The 19,140-nt window shown below is 37.3% G+C and overlaps 1 protein-coding gene across 6 annotated transcripts in view; it reads right to left on the bottom strand.

Moving 5' to 3' along the window:
• Positions 1-19,140, bottom strand: part of LOC149777604 (SANT and BTB domain regulator of class switch recombination-like) — a 115,734-nt gene that overhangs the window by 78,176 nt on the left and 18,418 nt on the right. For all 6 annotated transcript variants that reach the window (XM_089942253.1, XM_089942252.1, XM_089942250.1 and 3 more), the window contains 5 exons: positions 18,750-18,790; positions 16,218-16,409; positions 13,115-13,173; positions 9,822-9,916; positions 7,114-7,179 (listed from right to left, as the gene is read on the bottom strand). In XM_089942253.1, coding sequence (XP_089798379.1) covers positions 7,114-7,179; positions 9,822-9,916; positions 13,115-13,173; positions 16,218-16,409; positions 18,750-18,790 — 453 coding nt within the window. The remainder of the gene's footprint in view (positions 1-7,113; positions 7,180-9,821; positions 9,917-13,114; positions 13,174-16,217; positions 16,410-18,749; positions 18,791-19,140) is intronic.

Below are 19,140 nucleotides of genomic sequence, written 5' to 3' on the forward strand. Positions count from 1 at the left end.
GAGCGAATGACAATTCTTTGATTGCCAATGGAAGGTAACCTATTTTTGGCTACAAAGCCTGGTTGTGTCAGGAGGACCACCAAACCATCTGATCTGAACTGAAGAAAGTTCAGGCCACTGGAAAGGGCATGTAACTTGCTCACCCTGCATGCTGAAGCTTTTGTATGATAGTAGCTTTAACGAAGTGTGGCCTAAAGGTTCAAATTTGTCTGAATTGAGCCATGTTAAAACCCAGGACAGATTCCATTTCGGAAACAGGGTGAGGGATTTTGGTCGATTGAAATCAAAATTGGCTAAAAGATCTGATAGATCTTTGTTATGCCCAATGTCACATCTATCATGATGGTGGAATGTGTCTGATATCATGGAGCGGTAGCCTTTGATAGTAATTGGGGCCAACTGTTTCTCCTCGAAAAGCCAGAGAAAAAAGTCGGCCAGTTGAGGGATTGAGACACTCAAAGAGACGATGTTATTGATATGGCACCAGTCCCTGAAAACACGCCACTCTCCCTCGTAAGCCTTCAGAGTGGAGGGCCTTCTTGCTCTTGAGATTCTCTCCACAGTCGAAGGTTTAAATTGTTTGTCTCGCAAGGCTGCCTGGACAAGAGCCAAGCGTGAAGAAGACGACGATCTGGGCAGGGGTGGAACACCCGTGACCGCAGTTGTTTTAGAAGATTTGGGCTGGTTGGAATCTTCCTGGGTAGATCTATCACTAGATCGAGTAGATTGGTAACCCAGGACTTGTTCCATCTGAGAGGGGCAATCAGAATCATCCGAGAGTTCTGACCCCTAAGCATCTTGATTATTTTTGGTACCAAAACCGTGGGAGGGTAGGCGAATGCCCCCAACCCCTCCCAGCTGACTGACAGAGCGTCCACAGCCCAAGCCTCTGGGTCTGGAACTGGAGAGACGAAGGTGGGCAACTTGTGATTCCACCTTGTCGCAAAAAGATCGATCATCGGACACCCCCAAAGTGTGCAAATCCGAAGAAAGACTGATTGATGGAGTGACCATTCCATGTGAATGACTTGACCTTTCCTGGATAGAGTGTCGGCCAAGACATTGAGTCTGCCGGGAATGTGTCTGATTTGTACGTTGATGTGGAGGTTGTCGCACCAACGTAGAAACTGCCAGATCAGAATGCACAGGTCTGGTGATTTGGTGCCCCCTTGTTTGAGGAGGTAAGTCACCACCACAGAGTTGTCTGACATAATAAGGACAGTTTTTCCTGAGAGTTGATCCTTCCAGAAATGAAAGGCATTGATGACAGCCCTCATTTCTAAAAGGTTGATGTGGAGAGACCTCTCCTTTGGCTCCCACATGCCGCTGACTGTAGCGAAGTCCGGCAACAGGTGGGCACCCCAACCGTAGGTACTGGCGTCGGTACATACCGTTATCTCCGCTTGGGGCATCTCCAGAGGAATCCCCGTGGACAGTCAACCTGGGTTGTGCCACTGACTCAGGAATGATTGTATCTCGGGTGTGATCATTATTGTTTGATTGAGGGGACTTGAAAAGGGGCACCATTGTGCCAGTAACGTCATTTGTAAGGGACGCATAAAAAGACGGCCAAGCGGGATCAAGTCTGCCGCCGCATTGAATAATCCGAGGAGTTGCAAGAATTCTCTCGCTGAAATCCACGTCCTGTTGGAAACGGACTCGACGAGTTCGACGATCCGGATTACGAGGGCGCGAGGAAGCCGTACCAGATTTAGATCAGTGAGAAACTCCATACCCAGATGGACAAAATGCTGAGATGGACGGAGATCAGACTTTTTCCAGTTCACGAGAAAGCCTAGATGATCTAAAAGTGCTAAAAGATCGTTTCTGCCTTTGAGCAGAATAGAACTTACCATATGTTTCTGGAGTATGTCGTCCAAGTACACTGCCATCCCTGTAGATGAAGTCGAGCGGAACAGGGTGACAACGCAATCCATAACCTTGGTAAAAGCCCAAGGGCTGATGTTGAGGCCAAAGGGTAGGACCTGGAACTGATAAACCGCGTCACGGTAAGCGAATCAGAGAAATTTCTGTGACGCGGGGTGGATAGGGACGTGAAAACATGCGTTGGTCATATCTAGACTGACGGCATACTCGTCCCACTCGATGGAAAGACGGATTGATCTTGCCGTTTCCATCTTGAATTTCAGTGGTAAAATGTATTGGTTGAGGCGACTCAGGTCGATGATCGGCCTCAACTTGCCGTTTGCCTTCTGGATAAGAAACAGCCTGGAATAAAACCCCGGCGATTGCGGGTTTTTCACAATCTCCACCACCCGTTTTTCTATGAGTGACCGTATCTCCTGTTGTAGAAAGGTATCCTTCTCCCGATTGGACGGTATGTCCGTGAAGAGGGGAGAGGAGGACAGGGGAGGGGGTTGGATAAATGAAATCCGAAGTCCCTCCGAAATGACCTGGATCACCCAATTGTTCTAAGGAAAAAAGGTGGTCCAGCGGTCCTGAAATTGCAGGAGGCGGCCGTCCACAGGTAGGCTGTCTGCGGGTGGTGGAGAGGGTATGTCAATTTTTAGAGTTAGGAGGCTTGAAGACGGAGAAACTTTGTTTCTTACCGCCTCTGTATGGTTGCCTCCTAGCTTGATTAGACTGTTGTCTCCTGGCATTGGGTTGGGATCTATACTGCACATTTGATTGTAAGGATCCCTTGTCCCTGGTCCGCCAATCATCCCTCCGCTGTGGCAGGGGCTGATTTTTTCTAAACGCCTGCGAGGGCTGGGCGGCGAGTTGGAGGGGCAGTTCCTGAGCTGCCTACTTCCGAACTTCTTCAATTTTTCCTCCAAAGAGTAAAGACGACCCAAATGGAGTCATCCGTAAAGCCAGAGTATGATGGGGCTTGAGCGACGTGGACCGCAGACATGTGTCACGTCGTATCAGGTCTAAGTTGGCAGAAGCAGTCAACGCATTAGCCATGGAATGGTGAGCTGCCCTGTTAATAACTCTAGCAATCCGGGTTGTCGCTTCCCAAGCATGGTCATTGTCGGATTTTTCTGCGAGTCGGACAATGGCTAATGAAGCCAAGTCTAACACTGAAGACGTAGCGACTATGTTCCGGACTAGCTTTGATGTGGCATGGAACACATTTTTGTCCACATTGTAAAACAGTGGAGTGGACATGTGAACTGCTGCCATATTTTTGTCCAGGGCCGGAAGATCCGTACTGAAGGCATCTGAATGAGTTTTGTACCAGCGACCCGAGAACGTCGCTGGTATTTGGCTTTCTGAAAGAACGCCTTAGTATTCCCCGGATCACCTATTCGTCCTGATAGACGATCGTTGATCTCCTTAATTTCTGTCGACTGGGGAAGGAGCTGGAAGGACGGCGTCTCTTCCTCCCCGTCAAGATCTACAGACACCTTAACTTTGGTGTCTTGAGTGGCGGTAGGAGGTGGAGGGCATTCTGAAATTGCCAACACCCTATAAATTTCTTCCACTGCCGCCTTGAAGCCAAACTCAGTCCTTTCCATGGTTGGATCTGCAGGAGTTTCGTCACCCTCACTGTGTGCCGAGTCGTGTTCTGTAATAGCTTGCATTTCTGGATAGAGCATACCAGGTGGCATAGATGACGCGATTCCGTCATCCTTAACACTGTCACTAACTCTCCCTTGTGGATAAGCTGTGAACTTATGGCCGGTCAGCCCTGCCAGCTGGTTTGTCTGGCTTGTATTCGGTCTGAATGTTGGCGACAGTCCTGCTATCACCGGTACCAGCTGCTCCAATGGCCTGGCTGGACGGACAGATTTCTCACTAAAATCTCCGCCATAGTATTGGTATGTTGCTGGCGGTACAGCTTGACGGACGGATTTATCACTAAAATCCCCGTAAGTCATGTTTGGTTGGATCGTTTTACCAATAGGGTCCCCATGCTGGGACAGTTGGATGGCTGGTGACGTAGAGATTGTATAAAGAAATGGATCTGATGGATCCGGTAAAAACCCCATGCATCCTGACTTACAGGCCCGAAGGCCATGCTCGGACATGTGGGGGGACTTACGCCCATTGGGCAGCCTAAAATTGGGGGAACATTCCCCCAAAGAGTCAGACAAAGCTGTGTTAGCGAGCGAGGGAAATAAGGGTAATATCTGGCCTGATGTCAATAGCTGCGTCGTCGTTTCCTGGACCAAACGACGCATCTGTTCAAAGTTGGACTGTTGTACCCTGTCAACATTATTTCCCTCCATTGCCGCTGATGTTACTGTGGCTGACGGTTGCAAACGAAGAACTTTAGGTGGACGGGGGACCCCAACGTCCCCAACAAGGTTCGCAATGGAGGCTGTCTTCGGATGTATACTGAGGACATCAATGCTGTCTTTCTTCAACTTCAACTTATTCCGTCTATCCCTCCCTTTTGCTGCCTTCGGGACTACATCAGCCCACATTTGCTCTGTCCAAGTATTACACACGCTGCATGGTATAGATGATGTACACTTGGTACATACAATACAAGAGTCATGGTTGTCTTCTTTTGCTTTGAACATTTTGCATTTCATGCATTTGGTTGACATTTCTACTGAAACGACACAAGAAAAGAAAACAAAGCACAAATTAGCAATTCAGCATGTTATTAATTCACTAATACCACAACCGTTACTAATGGAGTAAGCGAAATTAGTCAGTGTCGCGTTAACTCTTAATTAACAACACGAGTTCCGCGATAGCGTGTGTAACATGGTCTTCAGTAAACGAAATCCGTAAGGGTGATAAAGTCACTCAATTTTGAGAAAAATTGTTAAAATAATGTATACAACCTGTAGAAGAATGATTGTCCAACACAATAAATCCAAATTTAACTTCGGATGGTCCAATTTAACACTATGATGGCTTGGATTATTTGGAGGTATAATGTACGTGTTATCAGTACAAGCGAAGCTTAAAAACTAGTGACACCTGGCGGTGGCAAGGGGAGGTAAGGGGCAAGAGTTATTGCCCTTTGGTCTATACGAGATAGACCGAAAAGACGAATTTTCGTCTTTCAGTAGGGCTGGATTCGAGAGGTAGCAGGCTTATATCCCTAACATTAATGTGATCGGGGAACGTATTTGAAGGAGAAACATAATCAGTATAGTAGGCTGATCATGTAAGCCATGTCATCATTTATGTCCATGTGATATCAGCACACTTGATGTATTATGTCTCATGAGATCTACAGATATCACATATACACATAATCAGTATAGTAGGCTGATCATGTAAGCCATGTCATCATTTATGTCTGTGATATCAGCACACTTGATGTATCATGTCTCATGAGATCTACAGATATCACATATACACTTAAAGCTTTCATGATCAATGTACTCTGATAAAAACGTGCTTATATTTTTCTTCAGAGTTCAAACATCTCATATGGGAAGCTGAGGTAGCACAGCTGGTAGAGCATCTGACTTGTGATCTAAATGATCCGGGTTCAATCCCGTCCAGGCCAACCCAGGTTGTCAGCCTCTGTATGTCCTGGGGAAAGCCACTTTGCTCCCATTTCCTTGGTATGATACAGCCATTAACAAATTAAAAGTGCCATTAGAACCCACAAAATACAAATGCAAATGAATCATATATATTTTATATGCAACATGTACCCACATGTAGAAAGCAAAAGCACCGATCTGCTATGGCAAACTGCACTGAGAGATTAAAGTCTACACCATTCATTATAATCAACAGTGAATTATAATATGTGGTGACAGACCTTGATCTATGTTACTCACAGTAAGGTGCACCTTATGCACATGTAAATGTGATAGTACTTATATGTGTAATTATTCATTTTACTCTTGCTCTTTCGAATAAGCAGAGAGATATTGTGTCTGTCAATAAATATGCACATATGTTCATGACCTTCTTTACATTCTTAAAGTTTGAAACTTGAGAGCCAGTGATAATCCTATGCATGTAGATTGTTCCAATTATTTTAGAATTTTGATCCTGCTCCTTGGGGTGGGGCTAGAAAGTAGATGTAATTTTTACATAACTGATACATAACTCCATTGCTGTTTGTCTCACATCTCTGAGAATTAGCTTGTCTGATTAATAAACCAAGTGTAAACATGTCAAGCTAGGACCTTTGGGTCATGCCTTAAGAGCTAACCCCCCCATCCCAACTTAGTCCTACCATAAATAAACTAACTGGACATGAAAAGAAAAATGTATACATGTGACTGATTATGACCCTGCAGTCTCTCCCCACCCCAAGGACATAGTCACTGGGTCATAGCATCAAACCTAATGAGTTCTCTACCATAGAACCAGGAAAATACAAATTTATACTTGAACTAGTTATGTCCCCTATAACCCAACCCTGTCCCTTGAGACTTTTCCTGTGGGTCATAACTTGGAAACTATTGAGATCCCCACCGTACAACCATAATTACACTTATAACCATAACTAAACTTACTGGATATGAATAAATACATGTTTACATGCAACTGGCATTGTTCCCAGTGTTCATCCCAACTTTAGGGAATTATTCCCTGTGACATAACATGGAAAGTTTGAGATCTTTACCCGATTACCACATATATATTAACCCTGAGGTCTACCCTTAATCCCAAGGTCTTAGTTTGGAAGCAACTGAGATCCCCACAATATAACCATCTAGTAATATTTATTGGACCTGAAAAGACAAGTAAAACACATCCATCTGACATTTGCCCTTGGGCAGTTCTTACCCAAAATCCTACCCAAGAGAGAAAAAAAACTGGAATGAAGGTCAAATTGAGGAAGCATGGGAATACTTGTTTTACAAACACAGATTTCTACTTTTCTTATAATACTTATCATCTTTCTATTACTCCCACTTCTGCATTCAATTATGGTTACCTATTTCTATGTTAATTACTTGAAATAATACAGTGAAACTTTCTGAAACTCTACAAAATCAGGACAAAAATGTTTTGTTATTTTATAGAGGTTGGTCACTATTCAAATGGCTTTATGGGAATCAATATATATGAGACCAGACTGCTGTGCTACAAATGGTTGGTTTAGATAAGCTTCACTGGACAACTTATTTGGACTGAAACAAAAAGGTAATAACATACTAGAAATATGGTAATGTTTTGACAGTATCTTTTAAATGTGTTCTTTCTAACTGATCTTACCTTTTAAATTTGTCCTTTCTATCTTTGATATCATCAGCTTCATTGTGAGTAAAGAGATCTGAAATCCTGTTGAAGAAAATAAGTTCTATGTTTATTCAACATTCAAATTCCTATTTCATATGATACCTGAAAATATTTTCTTAACGTATATTGTTCTTTGACATTTTCTTGTAAGGGATAAAATGCCCTTAAGTTAAAGAAACTTAAACTATTAGAAATGGATGCATCACATGGGTTCCATTAGCTACAATTCTCTCAGTTGGGCATTACATAGAGGCACTTGAAATGGAAATGAAAGTTAGGAGAATAAGCATTCAGGGGCTATAACTCCTCCATATGATGATGTGGAATGTGGGAAAAACAAATCATTCAATGTCTCATCAGCATAAAGCTGCATGCCAAATTTGGTTGGAATCCAAGAATCCTTGGTAAAGTAATTCTACAGAAACCAGAATCTGGAGGACATGAAGTCAGGAACCATAACTCTTCTACACTAATGTTGTTGAATGAAACCAATTCAAGGTGTCATCAACCTAAAGTCACATACCAAATTTGCTAATGATATTCAATGGAAACCAAAGTCAGGAGGACAGACAATGAGGGGGTTATGATTTTTGTAACTGATGTAGAAGGAGATCAGTTAAACCATTTCAATATTTCATCAATATGAAGGTATATGCTAAATTTGATTTCACTGATTGAAATCCAAATAGCTTTAAAAAAAGTAATGTTGCAGAAAATGATGAGGATTGCAAATCAGCAGTTATAACTCTTTTAAATGATGTTATAGAATGCTGGAAATCAATCTCTTTCAGATTTCACCAAATGTAATCCTACCTGCTAAATTTGGTTGAAATCCAACAATTTTTAGTAAAGTGTTACTTCAGATATCAAAGCTGGAAAGATGGGCTATTAGGGGGTGTAACTAGTGTGAATGATGTTTTGGAACACCACAAACAAAATCATTCAATGTATTATCAACATAGAGTCACATACCAAATTTGGCTGCAATCCAACAATTCATGATAAAGTTATGCTGCAGCAACCAAACTCAGAAGAGCAAGCATCCAGGGGGCATAACTCCTATCAATGACATCATGGAATGCTGGAAATCAAAGTCACTCAAGATGTCATCAGTATAGACCTGCATACCAAATTAGGTTGAAATTCAAAATCCACTGGTAAAGGAGGGTAATGGCAACATGAGTTATGAGTACATGCAATCAGGGGCCATGACTCCTCTAGACAATAACACAGATGGCAAGGAGTTGAACTTTTCTGAGGTCTCAACAATATCAAGCTTATATAGCAAATTTGTTTAAAATCCAATAATTTCCAGAAAAAGTATTTTGCAAAAAGCAAATTGCTAGGATAGCGATGATTGTGAAGTGGGGCTATAATTTATGGCGGTGCCAGCAATTGTTAAAATCTCCGCTGGGGATCAAAATTCTTTCAGACAGTAACTCTTTTCAATAAATCATTATATATGGCAATTGGAAATTATGGGGCTTGTTCTGCTTTCTAAGGTTTTCTCTTGCAATGAATAATACCCTTAATATTACTGTATTTTCAAGTCTGCAAAAATTATGTTAGGGACTGCATTTCTTAATAAAGGGAATATCTAAAATGCAGTTAGTTTATCAACAAATTAGGCTGTTATTAGATGAGGGGGAAAATTCAATGGTGAAGAAAAATCATAAAAGAAAATGCAAGTTAATAACTGACTAAATGTGAAAAGGACTCAGAACAGAAACAGAAAACTTCATAGTGCATCCCTTTACCGGTACACCAGAAAAATGTGCATGTCAGTATTTTTCATGGAAAAAAAATGGCAACTGCTTTGAAACATCAAGCATACTTATCTAATTATTGCATAATTATATTTAAAGGTGAGTGCCAATGATGAATCATCCTCATCTAAATATCCTTGGGGGAAAAAAAGAACTTAGTTTACTTCCTTTCATTGCTTGCTTTTACTCCATACATTTTTTTCACTTTTAAAACTTTATCTAAGTTGTTACCCTATCTGAATATATACCACGTGAATCCAACTGCAAACAGCTTGGATAATGGTAATGGGGGATGGAAAGGGAGGGGGTAGGGAAATATTCAAACACTTTACAAAGTACATGCAATTCAAGTGAATATGATTGGAAGCCTCCATCTGAAATAGTGTAGAAGGTATGTATTAAATGTATATCTACATTAATTTGTGTTTTTTTTTAAAACAACACACAGGAGGATATACAAAAGAAAATATCCATGAATATGCATTTTTTAGAAACTAGTCACATGAACAATGACATATACCTTAAAGTAATCTGCCACACTAATTGTTTTACCCAGGTCAGGAACTTAGTAGTAACAAATAAAAGCAGGTATTCCTAAAAAAGCTATTAATTTTCTCAAATGGTATAAAAGTTTTTAACTTTGAACTATGGCTAAAAATTTCCTATGTTGGAAGTTAATTTAAAGATCTTGTTGTTTTTCTTATTGTTTCTACTGAATTTACAGTTTAGTACATTATTGGCTATATCATTCCAAGAAAATGGAAAGTGGGGGTGAAGTACCTTTCAGAGGGGCACATGAAAACAGTCAAACTGGAATGATGCTTTGATTCTATGTCTGACACTCATCAAACTGAGCTACCAAAGCTCCCTATAAAAGTTCTAGAGTTAAAAAAAAAGAAGGAAGATGTCTATGCTTGCCTGCCAACCAGCTTGTCATTTATGCAGTTCATATTGCAGGGTGTTGCTACAATGGCAGACATGTTTCCATGACAGTATTCAATGCATTCCTGTACCTGTAAAGGAAAAAAAAACAACATCTGAAGCCTAAGAATAAATAAAATAAAAAGGCACCAACTTATCACTTGTACTAATTATCCTAGCTGATACAGTATCTTGAATTAATCTTGAATATTTTCATATTAAGATTTGCAAGCATGTTATTTCTAAAATATAGTTAATAAATATTCAGTGACATATGGCATACTAAAATCATTCAAACTAACAGATTCAGAAGAATGTCCAGAGTGCAAATAAGATCAATCTATTTGAAGCAAAATAATTTAAGTTTCCTTTTAAAGCATGCATTTTGCTTTGAAACTACTGCTTTCTATTTTATTGCTAATCCCCACCCTCCCCATTATGCATGCACAAGAAGTGGAAAGGGGTCATCATATCATTGATACATATAGATTTTTCTCATGTTCACCACCTTTTTACTTTGTAAGAACCAGGTACACCATTTGCATATTATAACATTATTTTGTCTCGCATAAATGTGAGAAAGACAGTCTAAAATTGTTGGGCATGCCATTCTATTTGCAGCATACATGCTGTGGACACCCTTTTCCTATTATGATAAACCTTTATGATTTTGTGATAGTCCAACTAGGAAGTACACATTTGTTTCATGAAATAAACATAAATGCAAAAAACCCATATGTAGAAAACAAATCTAACAAAGAAGATGTTCTAGCATCCATTAATGATTCAACATAAAAGCTGTCAAACAGTCCCAAGGGAGGTAACTAATCTGATATAATCATTGCCATTTATGTCCCTTCATACTGGTAGCCACAGTTTTTCAAGGCCAAATGGCAGACAGAGCTAAAGAGAAAACAGCCTATTAGCAGTTAAATAACTGAAAGCAGATAGCATGACACAGACTTGAGATGGATTAATAAAATCTATGTTGGTGTTTGCATCAAGACAAGGAAATCCCAGTCAAGGGGTAACATTATTTTTTACCAACAAGGCTCTGCCAAGTGGGGAGACCAATAATGAAACTCCATGACTGGAATTTCCTTGTCTTGGTTCAAACACCAACATAATTTATTTTTCTCACCCAATTTTTTCCAATCAAATTAAAATGACCCTCCACTTTTTGCAATATAGTTTTAGCAGATTCAACACACATAATATTATTGAGATATTATTATTGACTCTCACATTATATAAAGGTTATTTGATATTGCACTCTTTATGAAAATCTGAATAATTATCTAAGTAGAATTTATCTATATATGTTGGCCTTAGAAAAGAAAAGAAGACAAAAAAATGAAGAAAAAAGTAATAATTATCTAAGTAGAATTTGTCTATATATGTTGACCTTAGAAAAGAAAAGAAGAAAAAAATTAAGAAAAAGTTATAATTATTATGTGTTGGATGTATTGCAACACAAGCATCTGGAGCAACATGCTTTTGTTTGTAAACACCACACATTAACTGGAAAATGTTAATGAGGGCAGTATGGTGACCTGTCAACCCTGAATACACAAGTTCCATGCATGAGAAAATGGAAGCATGAAAATATTTAATATTATTACTGTATTGTCATATTTAATTGATCGATGTCATATGAAAATAACAATAAGTAATTCATATCTATTATACATTTAACTTTTAACTTTTGTTGGTTCTAAATTGGGAAAATGTTCTACATTACCAATGGTACAATACCATACACACAGCTCTAATGAAGTTTGTAATGATGGGAGTTGTTTTCTAGTTCATGATTTTCTTGGAAATTTATATTTTCTGTAGCAGAAATATGGCAATTGTTGCTATTACTAGTGCAATGATAAGCTACATGGAAATCTTCTAATATAATAGTATGTGGAATAATGAATGAATCACTCCAACTGGTAAGTGCTTACTATGTTTGATTCAACTGGAGCAGAATGGGGGTATCTGACAAAATTTGAAGAATGCAGGTCTCACATTACACATTTTTTGATTGTTGCCAGATTGCAGTAGTGCTTGAGAGAGTTTGGATTTTTGTAGCCAATGATGAATGTGGCCTTTGTGTCTGGAACAGTGTTTTCTGTTATCATAAATATTTTCTCATGATTGAGTTTATGTGATATGCTTAGAAGTCAACTTGGGCCACTTTGTTTTCACTGTCTTTTTTACCTCATTAAGGTACTCAGCTTTTTGCCCCAACTGGTGCCCATCACAAAACAGTGCAAATTTCACATGGGTTACATGGGCAATATAGGTGACTGAGACATTTGTTATTTTAACTGCTCTAAATACAGAATACCTATCTGGATATATGGAATTAGCATACATTCTTGGTTTGTCATTGCTTGTGTTTCTTACATCCTATCATGTCCTTGTCTTCAAGTGTGACACAGTCATTTTGGAATATTCTAAATATAGTTCACTATCTTGTTTTAAAGAGATATTACCCCACTTGACATTTCTGTACTCTTCACCCTACCCCCACAAGCTAAAGTGCAACATATTTTTAACCCATACAGTCTTAATAGTTCATTTATAGTTCATTCCACACAACCTTGCAAATTGTAACTCAGTACATTTTGATATGAGCATCATTAAATGTAGCTAAAATGAGATACCTAAAATGAATTAGTTACTTTTAGCTATATTTAATGACTCTGATCTGAAAATTTACTGAGTTACAGCTATGATAAAATTCGCAATGCTGCATTGAATGAATTACAATAAAGTTAATGGTGTATCGGAGCCCAAAAGCAAGGATTCAAACAGCTTATTCATGTGATTAGAACTGACGTCCTTAGCGCTTTTGGGTTATTTGATATGCTTTCATTTATGAGCTCTCCCAGATAGCTCGACTTCGTGTTCATATGTCTGTCTCCCTCAAAATGTTTAATATGATGTGTTATCAAAGTTGGAGAGTACTTTACAAGATGTTAAGTTGCTTTATGAATGAAATTCTTTTCATTAAATATCTGTTACTATTATTGCTTGTACTTATAAAATCTCTGTCTGGCAGAAAATGTTTCTTCTTTTAAAAGTAGTTCATAGTGCATGGACAACATGACTGGGAACCGAACTGAGACAACCAAACTGAGATAAGAAAAGTAATGTTAGCAAATCAGGTAGATTTCTGTTGCATTTGTGAGTAAAATAGATCCAAGCCAAAAATAAGTCTTTAAAAAAACATGAGTGGGTACAATACTTTAATCCCCCATGAAATGTGCAATAGAAAAATGGGGAAAATATCTTACCAATGAATCCATTTTCAGGAAATCAGATGAAATTAAGATAGAGATCACATTATTTGGCTCTGCAATTGAAAAATACATACATTATTTAATTATGTATAATGTGACTATAACTGTAATCAGCACGAAACATAATTATCCATCCCATAATCCACCTGAAAATAAGGGTCTATGAAGTATTGTTCAACCAGACCTCTTCGATGTACAGCAAACAAACAGTGAGTGTGTATCTGGCAAAGCTGATGGCAATTGTTTAATTACTTGTTTCATTGCATTTTTATTTCATCAAAACTGTATACAGGAAGGACACACTAATGTATGAAATATGTCATGTTTACCATTCCATATTTGCTGAGCCATATATCTCTGCATAATTAGTGTACATGATGGGTTTTGAGAATGAACTTAACAACAAAGACATTGACATTTATTAAGGTTATTCTTCAGGTCACATGTTTTAGAAATGTCTGCATTAAATATGTTGTCTAAAGTGAACAACTCCAAGTAAACATACAAGTTTGATCCCAATGCTAAAAACATACACCCAGATCTGCCATCTCATTATGCACCAGAAAATCTGTGCCTATGTTGTTTGTTCTACTGATCAATCATAACAAACTGCACAGACCTAGGGATGCCACAGCATTATGTGATGGAAGGTCTAGGTCTATACAGCTTGCACTTGGATCCAACATATATGTAACTCCTCTTCATACAAGGCAAATGGATACTGAATATTATTTTTATGTCCAAAACAGTACACCTACTATAGATATATCTTCCACTACCTGAGAAAACTAAAACTGAATTCCAAGAACTGTTAAAGACAGTTACTTCTAAAGATTTCATAATAACTTTTTTTGCATCATATAAAACCCAGCAGACAGTATAACTTGCATTTTGGTTCACAATGAAACAGGCATTTTGCATTGGAATTTCTGCAAATTTTAAAAGTAGGTCACTGAGATATAAAAAACAAAGCACTCTCTAATTGAGAATTTACCTGATTACTACTAACCATGATCAATACAATGACAGTTCATATACATGTACCTGTAGAGTAAATTGTGCACAAAAAATGGTCCTAAACAAAAAAAATTTCAATTGATAAAAGATAATGAAGCATGAAATTTAGGTCAATGTGACATAATTTGAAATGATGATGTCATATATACCAAAAAAGTATCCACACAAAGGTACTGTGCATAACCCAGCGAAATTGCTCGACTGACCTAAAAGCATAGCTCCATGTTATGGATGCATGAAATGTAAGTCACAGTGCTTTACAATCTAATTAAAGTCAAGATCTACTTATAATAAGAACATCTGACAGGCAATAATAAAGGTTCATGTTCTTATGATGTTTAGAATTCCCACTGGAATTCCCAGTCCACTTACACTTAGTAACCTAAGTTACAGAACACTGCACTTCAAGTTAGAGAGAGTAATGAAAACTAAACCAAGAAATGATGGTGAGAAGAATAAACAGATGGACTGGTGAGAATGCAGATGAGGTTAACATTAAACACCTTTTTCACACTGCAGATGAATAAAAGAATGCTGTATGTCCTCTGAAAAGCAATAAAAATGGTGGACTTCAGGTATAAAAAAGGACTTCAAACCTCTGAACTAACAGACATGAAAACTTCAATCTCATACTTTTCACTATAAATTGTAAAAAAAATTAAGTAAAAAGTGTTTTGGCTGGAAAATGCTTATAAATGTAAAACTGAAATACACAATCCCTGCAAACACAAACTTCAAGATGCTTCCTACAAATAATAAACCTGAAATGCTCATTTTAACCTCAAGCATTTTCCCCAAAATTTGCAAAGAAATGTAAAACGAGGTAAAAAGATAGTAAACAAAGCCAAGCACATGCTATTCAAGTCACAACAGTAAAATTTAAATGCACTGTTTCTTTCTAAATACAATAAATAAAACCTTAGACACAAACTTTAACCTAAACCTTGTCCAGTAAGTTGCAAACACAATCCAAGAAACTGACTTAAAAGCAATGTTGAATAAGGCCTGGCACATGCTATTTAGCATGCGGATGTGAACTTTAAATGCATAGTTCCTTCCAACAAGCAGGAACAAACCTTATCCACAAACCATAACCTTAAACGTTTTTTGCATAAACTCTCTAAACAGTGATGCATAAGGACAGGCACATCTTATTTAACATACAGAAATAAATAAAATTCAAATGCATAATTTCGTCCAACACGTAACAAAGAAAGCTTCAGATACAAACATTAACCCACTGTCTTCATACAGCAAATACTATATGCAAACTTTAATGTCAAAGATGTTCCAAAAAATTGCTAAAATATCAATAAAATTGGGTTTTACAAAGTATTAAATGTGGCTATGGGCATATACTATTGAACACACAATTTGAAATATAAATGCCTAGTTGGGCATATGCTATTGAACACACAACTTTGAAATATGAATGCCTAGTTGGGCGTATACTATTGAACACACAACTTTGAAATATGAATGCCTAGTTGGGCATATGCTATTGAACACACAACTTCGAAATATAAATGCCTAGTTGGGCATATGCTATTTAACACACAACTTTGAAATATGAATGCCTAGTTGGGCATATGCTATTGAACACACAACTTTGAAATATGAATGCCTAGTTGGGCATATGCTATTGAACACACAACTTCAAAATATAAATGCCTAGTTGGACATATGCTATTTAACACACAACTTTGAAATATGAATGCCTAGTTGGGCATATGCTATTGAACACACAACTTTGAAATATGAATGCCTAGTTGGGCATATGCTATTGAACACACAAATTTGAAATATGAGGCAAAGTTAAAGGCTTAAACTCAATCTCTAACCATGTTCTGATACTGTTGATGCCACTGGGTCAAAGCATAAGCTCTCAAGTACTTTTTATTTAGAGGCAATTATTCATCAATGCAATTACTGAATCAAATCAATAAATATTAAACCCTTGAGCTAATTTTTGTATTTATCCAATGAAGAACGAAAGTGGTTTCTAAAACTGATAAGAATTTGTTACATCTGTAAGTTGGAGGCAACAAAAGTTGATGAGAACACAATTTGTGTAAGGTACCTAGTCTGGGCTTCTCAGAGACTTCTTTTGTTCCTCTTTTTACATATTTCATCAGCCAGTCAAATATCTGCACATCACAGTGTACTGATATATCCACTTCCTCCCATCTCTGTGCATCTGTTGACAAATATTCTGCAAAATACTTCATCTCTCGCACAAGGAGATCCCTTGGACACTGAAAATCCTGTTTTACTGGAGAAAGAATAAGAAAAATACTAATTTATCCTAATTATTAGATTCAGATAAGACACAGGTAAGAGACTAAAAGTATTTATATATTACAAAGTCTTTAATTTTAAAATAAGACTTCAACTGGAGTGGCAAGATTTCACTGCATAGATATGGCCCATAATTTGGATAGAGAAATTTGTTGTACCATATTTAAATTTCTTCTGCATACAAAACATTCAATAAATATGTAAGGCATTTTTTAAATTTTTTTAGGTTTAAATAGTTTTCTAATATACAATGGATAAGGCATATATTCATCACAAACAAAAATAGTAATTCTCTTAAAATGAAAATATACTGCATTAAAAACAAGATTTCTGCAAATGAAATGAACATCTTATGAGCTTTCCTATATTACTGACCTTGGCTTGTCCCCATTAATAATTTTGACCTTGATGATATTGTCTTCACTACTGTATGATAGGGTATGGACAGCCTGGAAACAGGCTATTTACTTGCATGATCCCTTGTTGTGACCTTGACCTTGATATCAGGGAGTATAACTAAGTAAGTGAGACACTGTTAAGTCAAGCAAAACATTCATTAAAATATCTTCATTTTCTTTTAAAAGCTATACCTGTACATGGACACAAGTTATTGATTTATATCTCCCATTTTGACCTTGACCTTGGGGCAGGGGTGTAGCTATGTTATGTGGCACACTGTCTAATGATGAAATATAACCTGTTAAAGTTTCATTGGATTATCTTCTGTGGTTTCAAAAGTTCAACCCCGGGTCAGTACAGATCACACTACTCATTTTGTGTCAAACTTGCCTATTCATGTGACCTAGCCTAACTAATGGGAAGTTACTGAATTCTTTGAAAAACATCAAAACCCCATCAGCCAATGAGAAATTAATCAAACAGCATGATGAAGATTATTATTAATAATTGCCAAATCATATATAAAGCATCTATTTATAGATCCTATGTAATATTATTCTCTAAACAGACTCAGGTCATGTAGGCAAAATTTCACAAAAGATATTCAATACAATTTACAGCCTTGAATAAAACTATCAAAATTACATAAAATCATTTATCAGGAATAACAAAAAAACAGACACAGGGTTCCTGCCATATTTTTGGGGGATAAAGATTCCAGACCTTTACCAGACCTTTTCCAGACCAAAAAATAAAAAATTTCCAGATCTAATCAAGTGACAAGTTTATTGATGTAATGAGGCTAAAATACTTAAAATTGCAAGTAAAATATGCAGAGATGACAAAATATAATTGAAAGTAAAAGATTTTATTTATCTTAACAAAATCTGTTGTTATATAGTCTACATTAATTTAAAAAAATTTGAGTTCCAATTGGTTATGGACAGTATGGAGGCTGCAACTGCCGAATTTCAAAATACTAGGTTTATACTGCTGCTCCATGGACAGCTACAGCATGTTGTGGAAGCCAACTTTAGCAATGGAGTTCAAAAGAACCTCAGCAGAGGCATGGCCAAGGAAGCATGAGCTGTAATATCTTGCGGTAACCCAGTAGGCGTTAAAACTGGATGGAGACACTGTCAGGGGTGAAAGACACCTCATGGGGAAAGCAGCTGTATTACTGGAGACAGCCGTGGAGGAAGAGGCTTTCATATAAAAAAATGAAATAAATGGAACCTAATCTTGACAAAGATTTGATGTGTCTCAATGATTTTATATGGCTTTTAATAGCTGAAGCCCCCATGTTGGAAACGTCTAATTCTTTCATGCACAGTCAGTATGATGCATTAATCTTAAGTTTGGAAGGTCTTATCCAGGCTTTAAAGTCATCAGCTTCTGCCCAACGGAGGGTTATAAATGCAATGTCCAGGCATTCTTTAAATAATATTAAGTCCACAAAGGCACAAAAAATATCGGTCCAAGAATGTCAAATCAAATCAAATCCAATGAAATTAACAGGAATACTCACTAGCACAACACAAAACTTAAATAAATGAAACAATCCGTGAAATGGAAAATGTAGATTATTTCTCAAGGAGTCAGCACAAACACTAGTCAAAATGGCATGGCCTTCTATGGGGAATTTATCAGCTATATGCATCTTGACAGGTTGTGTTCTACAGTAACATCCAAAGAGCTCAGAAAAGAGCAGTCGCATTTCCAGTTTCCATAACAATGAAAATTTAAGACTTTTCCAGCCTTTTTAGTAATTTTTCAATTTTTTAAAACTTTTTCAAAGCCTGGAAAAACAATTTTCAAAGACTTTTTCCAGAATTTCAGACTTGTGCAGGAACCCTGTAGATATACATAACTGCCTGCCACAATTTAAAAAAAAATGCATGGGAAATAAACTTACAACTTTTGGCCTCATCACAAACATGTATCACCATGACAGGCCTGAAAAATATAAAAAAACCAGTAATGAAAATCTTCCATGAAGTCTACAAAAGATATTTCTATTCTTTAGGATGATAACTTTTTCTGAATTCCAATACTATTCCAACATGCAAATTTAAACATTCCAAAACTGAGTTTTACATTTAAGAATATATTAGACATAAAATTTAAAAGATGGAAATAATAAAATTCCAATCAAACTTGCAAAATCAGTAAAGGTTCTCTTACTGCTAAAATGTTTTACTTCGACAGGAAACACAGAGATGCTGGAGGAACATGATCACAGTTTCAACAATTTAATCAAATAATGAATTAACAAAAATTTGTGAATGATTCATGGAAAGGCATAG

This window comes from Sinohyriopsis cumingii, chromosome 18 (assembly GCF_028554795.1).
Source record: "Sinohyriopsis cumingii isolate HCF-2022 chromosome 18, ASM2855479v2, whole genome shotgun sequence".
Taxonomy (NCBI): Eukaryota; Metazoa; Mollusca; class Bivalvia; order Unionida; family Unionidae; genus Sinohyriopsis; species Sinohyriopsis cumingii.